This window comes from Magallana gigas, chromosome 2, assembly GCF_963853765.1.
Source record: "Magallana gigas chromosome 2, xbMagGiga1.1, whole genome shotgun sequence".
NCBI classification, from domain to species: domain Eukaryota; kingdom Metazoa; phylum Mollusca; class Bivalvia; order Ostreida; family Ostreidae; genus Magallana; species Magallana gigas.
The window spans coordinates 2,656,464-2,666,603 of NC_088854.1; the positions used below are offsets into that span (position 1 = coordinate 2,656,464).

A 10,140-nucleotide genomic window follows, 5' to 3' on the forward strand; every position below is an offset into this window, starting at 1 on the left:
TCAGCAACTATTTATCGCAGATACTTGAAATTTTTACACAATATTTGTATAGGTATGCCATATCGTGGGATATATTTTTGTACCAATTGGACATCAACTTCCTGTTAAATGACGACTTTGTTTATTTTTAGCAAAAATTTTCAAACAAATTTTTGTCAAAGAATTCTCAGCAACTGTTAATCGCAGATGCATGAAAATTTTACACAGTATTTGTATAGGCATGCCATATTGTGGGATATATTTTTGTACCAATCAGACGTCAACTTCCTGTAAATGACGACTTTGTTTATTTTTAGCAAAAATTTTCAAACAAATTTTTGTCAAAGAATTCTCAGCAACTGTTTATCGCAGATGCTTGAAATTTTTACACAGTATTTGTATAGGCATGCTATATCGTGGGATGTATTTTTGTACTAATCGGACGTCAACTTCCTGTTTAATGAGTACTTTGTTTATTTTTAGCCAAAATTTTCAAACAAATTTCCGTCAATGATTTCTCAGCAACCATTTATCGCAGATGCTTGAAATTTTAATACAGTATTTGTATAGGCATGCCATATTGTGGGATAAATTTTTGTATCAATCGGACGTCAACTTCCTGTGAAATAACGACTTTGTTTATATTTAGCCAAAATTTTCAAACCAATTTTTGTTAAAGATTTCTCAGCAGCTATTTATCGCAGATGCTTGAAATTTTAACACACTATTTGTTTAGGCATACCATATTGTGAGATATATTTCTGTACCAATTGGATGCCAGCTTTCTGTTAAATGTCGACTTTGCTTATTTTGCATATTCACATCAGAGCGGAGGTATCACTAGTGAGCATTGAGTCACAGATATCTTGTTTGCTGTTGCTTAGATTCTGTCAAACCCATGTGTTGCTAGATTATGAATTCTTGTTCTGAAAAATTTATTAATTACTTCTTTAATCCCTGATACTGGGTGAAACATTCTACCTATATTTCCACGCAGTACACATTTATATAATTATGTAAATGTAAAAAAATTTGCCCTATTCGTTGTGATCCTATTAATAAAAGGTTACATGTATGTAAATAATGATATTCATCAATAATTTTTTTATTTAAATCAAAGTCATATGATTACATGTCAAACTAAATTTTTCTGACCCCAGATTTTGACACTAATAATTTATAATTGCATCTCTTAAAAGCAGACCCTGCACACTTTTGTTCTTAAATATGAAGTGAGCCTAGCAGAACCAGAAATCTCAAACACAACTTCAAATGATTATTTGATAATTTAATCAAAATGCATATAAATGTAGTTGTACACAGAGATCTAACAGCACGGTCAGGTTTTTATGATTTGAAAAAAAAACCCATTAACTACAGTTATATACATGTAATTTAATATTGATCTTGGATATTCAAAGAAACATTGTAAATGTACCTACAATCTTCAGAGAAGACAAAAATTTTTATAAATGTAAAGTACTATTTTCTCAACAATTTAAAATATCCCAGAGCATACATAGTACAATGTCCTTTGAAATTTCTAAAAATAAAATTTACTGGAATTAGTAAATTTTTAGTGGCATTTTTAAGACTGTAAAGACACAGACAGTAAATTACAAATCACTTAAAATGCTTATAGACTTGTTCCGGGAAATCTCTACAGTAGGTATAAACATGTATACCTTGTTGTTTCAAATTTTCTACTGTAATTAATGTTGAACTTCAGAGATCAAAATAGAAAATGTAAAAACCAAAAAACAAAGGTCACATATTGCACGCATCAAAAACACACACTCTACATATAGAACTACACATAATACTATATATGCACATGATATAATAAATAACTGTTCATACAATTTCCAAACACTGAGTGGTAATTTTCTAGTCATATCATGGTGAATATAAAGAATACAAAAATGACTGTGTATAATGGAATGCATCTATTGTCCTACACAACAGCTATGCTGTAACCACTGGGGCTCGTCACAATCTTTTTTGTTTTCTATTTTGTGGTCAAAAAGTTAAAAGACAAACAAATCAGGATGAGTCCATGCTGTGGCATTCCGAAATCATCAGACTTTGAATCTGGTGCAGTACCAGTATAGTCTCCCTTTTGCAAGTGGCTGTACAATTATAACAAATACACATAAAACCTTCCAGAACATCAAACACAACAGTCCAAATTTTAGACTAAATCGAAATCAGTAACTGTTATGCAAATTATACATGCAGAATTCTAAATGTATCACAAACACGTTAAAATATATTTTACCTGAACAAAATTGCACGCCACAAAAATGATTCCTTGTAAAAAATGATTGGATAAACAAATTTTATCATAGAACAAAATGTCAATGAAACACATGCAGTCAGTGAATTAATCTACATTTCAATGTCAATACAAACATGTATGTTTTGATTCTTTCTTTGGAAAATAAATACATGTAAAACAAGTCTCAACTATTTACATAGCTAAAACTTTTCTAATAGAAACAATCTTTTCCTATTGTAATGATGTGAAAAATCACTGTTTTACTTCTTTCCAATGTGGCCTTAGTACAAAACAGTGAAATCCTTTAACTTGTACATTCATAGTTCCAAATCCTGAGGGACACACTTGCATTGGTTGGTAGTTTTGTTTTATCAGAACATATGGATTAAGAACTTTCCATTGGCTACAATCTTTTCTCCTGGTCACACTGGCATGGGAAACTGTTGTGCGTAGTTCAGAGGTTTGTCACTTTTAACATATGATGAATCTTCACTGGTAACAAAGCATCAGATAAGATAAGCAGTAGGAACACAATGCACATCAATACATTAGGTGATAAAATCAACAGAGGCATTTTATTTTCAATTAAAAGTGATTGTTGATAATTTCACTTATCTTTATTATAACTCTAAATGTCTCCAATTCACAATAAATGCAAATTCAGAGGCAATATTTTCATATGTAGAGGTATAATGGTGTTACCGGTAATATTTACATGTTGTTTTGTCAAACTGAAAATTATCCCACAAGGAGCTTTCTACGTTTACAGGAACAATCAAACTATCTATCTCTATAAAAAAGAACTTGATAATTGAATCTGTCTGGGGTGATGACACCAATGAGACATTACCAATGAGACATTACCTGTGTGTATGGGTGATGACACCAATGAGACATTACCTGTGTGTATGGGTGATGACACCAATGAGACATTACCTGTGTGTATGGGTGATGACACCAATGAGACATTACCTGTGTGTATGGGTGATGACATCAATGAGACATTACCTGTGTGTATGGGTGATGACACCAATGAGACATTACCTGTGTGTATGGGTGATGACATCAATGAGACATTACCTGTGTGTATGGGTGATGACACCAATGAGACATTACCTGTGTGTATGGGTGATGACACCAATGAGACATTACCTGTGTGTATGGAGAGTCGCATTCTGAAGATGAATGGAGTCTGGGAGGAGTTCTACGTTCCTCACGCTGCCAAAGAAGTCCGTCAGTAGCACTTTGTTCACATCTCTCCTAAACAGGTCCGTACGTTTAGCCACTGTCGATATGCACTGGTATTTGGGACAAACCTCAAGCTACAAATACCACAAAAGATTCATCTCTGTGAGATCTTTGTTACAGAGAGATGTATAAATGTCTACCCACATTGACAGACTAGAGAACAGCTGCAGTGATTGACTTACAAACTGTCCCATGGTTTTCTTACTGCCAGGAGTGACCGTCTCCAAAAATTCTAGTGCATAATATGTATATCTATCAATGACATACACACCAATGCTTGGGTCCACGTGATGCTGAAACATACAAACAGCAACATGTCACTTCATTTTTTGAAGAACTAACAATTGTAATTACATGCACAAGAAAAATGTGGTTCGTATACTACTGTGTATGAATTTTATAGCATTAAATACATAATTATAATCATTATCTACACAACAAATTCACTGAATTCTTTTTCCAAATTTTTTTTTATCGCCACCAACATTGTGCTCTGCTCGCATCCCATAAGGAAATTACTGAGCACGTATAAACTACAAGCCATGTTACTAACATTATTTTGCTTTGGATTGTGCATTATTATCTCCCTTTAGAGTGTGCATCATCATCTCCCTTTAGAGTGTGCATTATTATCTCCCTTTAGAGTGTTCGTTCTTCTCTCCCTTGAGAGTGTAGTCTGGCTTACTCGTGCGAGGCAAGTCTCGAGAGCGAGAGTCTGGGGTAAGCGAGACTATTGAGAGTGTGCATTATTACTTCCCTTGAGAGTGTGCATTATTATCTTCCTTGATGAGAGTGTGGATTTTTACCTCCCTTGAGAGTGTGCATTATTATCTCCCTTGAGAGTGTGGATCTTAACTTCCTTTGAGAGTGTGCATTATTATCTCCCTTGAGAGTGTGGATTTTTACCTCCCTTGAGAGTGTGCATTATTATCTCCCTTGAGAGTGTGGTTTTTACCTCCCTTGAGAGTGTGCATTATTACCTCCCTTGAGAGTGTGCATTATTATCTCCCTTTAAAGATTATGATAACTCACAGGGGCATCGTATCCGCTCTACACTCTATGACATTATATAAATAATACACAAGGGAAGAATCGAAAGTAGGACACGATTTGTAAACAACGTCAAAAAACAACTTACTTGACAAAAGTTACGCAAATCCTCCCACACAATGTTGCAAATGTTGTCAAAAAACATGTTCACACTCAAATATTCCTAATAAACTCGGTAAAAAGCGTTTTTATCACATTAAAATCGCTGTCTGCTGCAGAAACCTAATCTCTTCGCCCAAGAAAAGATAACTCTGTGCTTTCTCTCTCTATATATATATGTTCAGTTATGATAGAAATTTCCGCGGTAAACTGTAAAATGTCTAGGGAAATTTTTGTCTTAATAAAATATGTAACTACCGTAAGCATAATAACATTCGTTCCGATATATTTGGCATGTACTTTAATTAGCGTAATTTGATATGCAATTGTTTAAAAACAAATATATTTCCTATCATTTAATGTAGAAATGTAAATACACTAGTAATTTGATATTGACAATAAAACAATGCTGAAATTCTAGGCAACGACAATTAATTTTGAAGGAATGGGTTGCAAAGACAATAAATGAATTATGAGTATTTTAATTGTTGAATAAAAAAATTATTAAAAAAAATTATATGTCAACACCAACGTAGTTTTTCATTAACATTTTAGAGAAGAAAAAAAATATCTAAAATTAAATACTTTTTCATCATCATTAATTTTCATTCTAAAATTACAAAATAAATTCCTTAATTAAATTTAAACTTTACGAGTCTTTTTCTTCTAAATCAAATGGTCTTTCTCTAGTGGTCAGTATAAAGTAATTGCAGTAGCAGGTCGAACAATATTCATTGTTTTCTAATTTCCTATCATTACATGTATCTTTAAGACAACAAATATATACACCATAAATATAAATTGTGACAGCAGATATGCATTATTTTAAAAAAATATACATATATTTTGACATTTTAAACTGAATTCTACTTATTTATTTAAAATTAGATTGTCCATCATTCAAAATTCACCCTACCCGTGCTGCAAGTTTAGATCTGCAGATGTATGAAATTTATTTCTTTGTTTTGTTATTGATGTTTCGCGGAATTTTACTATGTATCGTTACTGAACATATAGAGAGTCCTGAGAGTTTTCGGATGGCGAAAGTACAGAGTTATCTTTTCTTGGGCGAAGAGATTAGGTTTCTGCAGCAGACAGCGGTTTTAATGGGATAAAAACGCTTTTTACCGAGTTTATTAGGAATATTTGAGTGTGAACGTGTTTTTTGACAACATTTGCAACATTGTGTGGGAGGATTTGCATAACTTTTGTCAAGTAAGTTGTTTTTTGACATTGTTTACAAATCGTGTCCTACTTTCGATTCTTCCCTTGTGTATTATTTATATATATGTCATAGAGTGTAGAGCGGATACGATGCCCCTGTGGATAACTGTAAGGGAATACATACTGAGAGTGAGTCCTCTCCCACTTTACTGCTGGCCACGGCTAGAATGTTGGGGGAGTAGAACTTCTGGAACATGGACTCCGCCTGGCATGTATCAATCATGAAAAACACCTCATGGTATCTGGAAAATAAATTTTGATTAAATTAAATGAGAATTTCCACTTTAAAGGGGCATAATCATGATTTCAGCTGAACATTTTTAACTATTTGCTTTTCAATTCTTTTTGACTTTGACATTTTAAAGTATTTTTATTGGGTACGCAAAATTTGAACGTAGTTGCTGTTTAATGAGTAAGACACAGACCTCATAATTCTTTTGCAAAATTACAAGTTTGGCCAACTAATGGACATTCTCTATGAAAACATGCGTATATGGTGATAATAAGCCCACAATACATGTACTCCTACCTTCTCTTCTGCCACATTTGTTCAAAAGCATCTGCCAGTTCAACATTGGAAATTTCCTCTGCATCTTGGAATTTTAGAAATCCATCCCCTCCGTGACCTGCATTAACACAAAATTTGTAAACATTTCTATAAATCTTACTGTTTATCAGCTCATTCGATACATCCATCAACTATTTTCAGGCAAAATTCATCCATCAAAAGTCTACCTGTCATATACACCAAAACATTGGAGTGTTCATCAGACAGCAGACGTTTACTTCTTGGGGTGCTAGGGGGCAATCGGCCAGTCAGAACTCGAATGAAGTTTTCCACTGTTACCTGAAATAAATACCACAATACACCGGGCTCAAATCCACAATAGTCCACCTTTACCAAACACGTACTGGTACACTTCGTATCTAGGATAAACCATCGCCTCTAGAGGCACTCACCTTGTATCCATGATAGTCCACCTCTACTAGAGGCCCTTGCCTCATATCCACAAAAGTCATTCTCTACTAGAGATACTCATCTTGAAGGCTCAAAAATCCACTTTCTACTAGAGGCACCTTGTACCCACATTTAGCCACATCTACTAGGGGCACTCACCTCCTTTCTATCATAGCCACCTATAAAAGAGGCACTTACCTTGTATCCATGATAGTCCACCTCTACTAAAGACACCTGCCTTGTATCCATGATAGTCCAACTCTACTTGAGTCATTCACATCCACAATAGTCTACCTCCACTTGAGTAACTTACCTCGTATCCACGATAGTCCACTTCTACGTCGTCTCCATACACATTAATCTGGTTGTTGGCATTGTTGAAAACAGTAGCTGCAAAATATCAAATGAACCAAATTCTAAGTTCTCAAGATACAAAACAGCAGAATTACATGTAAGTATTATCTTGTAAAATATGGAATCTACATTTTATGAGCTTAAATCTTAAAAAATGTATTTGAAATTTAAGTGGCCAAGCTAAAATAGGAATTTCTCTTTACAATAAAACTCAGTTGTATTTGCAAAGTCATAAAGACCACAAGATTTACCTCACTATATCCATTATTTGATACATCCATAAAACGAATTTATAATAGATAAAGATAATTTAAAAAAAAAACAAGTTTTAATAAAGAAAATAACATCTTGAAGCTTTTTAGAAACTCATGATTTTCTGATTGAATTATTTCTGTGGAAATAAATTCCTTCAAACAATAATGTAAATTACTATTGTTAATTTCTAAAACTTTTAAACTTCATTATTTTCACATAATTATACAGAAGCTGAACTCAAAATCAATTGGCTGTATTATTCAATTCATTTTACCAGTGTTTTTTACAGCTAATTTGCTAGAGATTCCAGAAGACTATGCTATGATAGTAATTTTCTGTATCTGCACTAATACAGAATGAGTTTAACTGTAATTTCTTCTATTTTCAGCCTTGATCAAATGCCTCAGCCATCATTCCAAAATTACAAAAGTACAAAGGTTGGCTGTAAAATTGGTTATCAATTTTATGAAAAAAGCAAAGATTTCATGCAATATGTTAATGACAGGCTATTTAAATGAATAATGTCTCTTCTTACCAGGCCTTGGATTTCTGGGATTGCATGCCATGTCATCTGCCACCATCAAAATAATGCGACTGAAATCAGAATATTGTGTCTTAATTAAATCAGAATAAGGATTCATTATCATTAGCTCTCTTTAATAGCAATTTACGTAATGATTCTACTTTGATATTAATTTCATTCCTGTTATTTTTTTTCCATGTCCGTTTGACAAACATATCCTTGTGAATAAAAAAAAAATCTGAATTGAACAAGTACTTATTCAACAATTTGATTTAAAATCCAAGTAATGGCGCATGTGGCAGAAATGACAAAAATGATAAAAATATTACACAATTAGTTAATCCTTCATAAAGACCTAATTTACACAAATCAATTCAAAACTGTCAATTTTTGATAACAAGTAGTCACTTTGGAAAAATATTTTTGAGCAAAACTAGTGGAGAAATTCTTTATTTTTTAATCTACAACAAAATCATTCATTTCTTAAAATACACAAATTAACCAAAGTACAATTATTATTTGGGCGTTGATGTATTGAAATACACCAAACCTGTCAGGAATTCCAAGTCTTTTACAGCTTCTATAGATAGAGAGAACATTGGCAACATGTCGGTAATTAAACCAAAATCTAGAGGTGTCCACAAGCACTGCCCAGTTATTTGTATGTCCACTTTTGAAGAATTCCTCTGGACTTGTTCCTGCACACTGAAAAGAAATCAATTAAAAGGCTTATATATATGGCATATATTTTCAGGATCAAAATTTTGAAAACACTTCTTATACCAGTGTTATTATAAAATTTTCCTGAAATTTTTTTAAGAATTTGATTACAATTCAACAACATCTTTTTTTTCATTTATTTTTAACTCAAAAAATATGCAAACGCTTTTATTTAACTGCCTAAAACAATCATCATCAACAATGCTGAAATTCCAGATTGAAATATTCAGGAAAGTTTTCAGGAATACATTCATACAATGATGTTTTCTAATCAGGTCAAATTCACAGTACATTGTAAAAAAAAAATAAAGCAAATAGTCTGTCCCTAGGTATTTATGCAGCACTGTTGGACGATTATTTATAATAATACACATACCTGTGAAAGAAGTGATATTAAAATAGATGAAAGGAAAATTTTCCAAGATAATTTCATTCACGCATTCTCATTTTTCACTCGGCAATATTCACAGGAAAGAAAACTGATTTCATAGGGAGATATATATCGGGAATGTTGGCATCTTTTCTTCATTCGGAAGTCACTCGGAATACCTCACACAGTTTTTTAACGTTATTATCTGGGTCTCTTGCAATACATAATGCCCATAGACATCACATTTTTTAGCTTTCTATTAAAATATGAATAGCTAGAGGGTGTTTCAAAGAAGAAATCTTGAAGATTTTTCATACCTTTGAAATGTGAATCGGGAATATCTTGGGACAGAGTATAGAAGAACAGAAAAGAATTCCACATAAATCAGACTTTATATGAGAATATCTTGGGACAGAGTATAGAAGAACAGAAAAAATTCCACATATATCATTTCAAATGTAAACACACATGTAACATATTTGCTTTACTTCCTGCAGTGGTGTTGAAACAGTCATATCTGATTAAAATAAACAAGAAATACAAAGACTTTTGTAAGTGAGATACTATTGTAGAGGGAATTTATCGAAAACCACACTCAATCAGGTCCAGCATAATTCCTTGATTTAGCTATATAGCTTTTTAAAGATATATGGCTTTAGTAAATAAAGCTATTCCGAATATTACATATAAAGTGAAACTCAGAAATCACAGAATGCCATATAAACACTTGGTCAGCAAGTACTTGCACAATCAAGTAAATTTTATTCCAAATTCAAATATATCACAGTTTTAAAACCTTTGATTGCATGGAATGATTTTAAACGTACCTGGTGCAAAAATGCAAAAGCTATTAACTGAAAATAAAAGTGGACCATGGGCGCAGCCATATTGATTTTTTCCGAAAATATTAATGCGCGAACGAGTGCAAGCAATATATTATAATAACAAACTTTTTAAAGCAAAAGTGGTATTTTAAAGCAACTGATCGTCATATCTTAAATATTCTACCAGTATATCAACACTTTATGGCGATAATATATTAAGATCTAATTATAGATCACTTTAAGAACTATTTTCCAAAC

General features: G+C 32.7%; 1 protein-coding gene across 1 annotated transcript; it reads right to left on the minus strand.

The window, feature by feature from the left end:
* Positions 1-1,246: 1,246 nt before the first annotated feature.
* LOC105334928 (GPI-anchor transamidase) lies at positions 1,247-10,042 on the minus strand. Its single transcript, XM_011438549.4, has 10 exons — positions 9,886-10,042; positions 8,519-8,673; positions 7,981-8,039; positions 7,150-7,226; positions 6,614-6,725; positions 6,408-6,504; positions 6,003-6,120; positions 3,688-3,798; positions 3,410-3,579; positions 1,247-2,749 (listed from the first exon to the last, which is right to left on the minus strand). The coding sequence occupies exons 1-10, from the start codon at positions 9,943-9,945 to the stop codon at positions 2,680-2,682; spliced, it is 1,029 nt and encodes a 342-aa protein (XP_011436851.3). The 5' UTR covers positions 9,946-10,042; the 3' UTR covers positions 1,247-2,679.
* Positions 10,043-10,140: the final 98 nt, after the last annotated feature.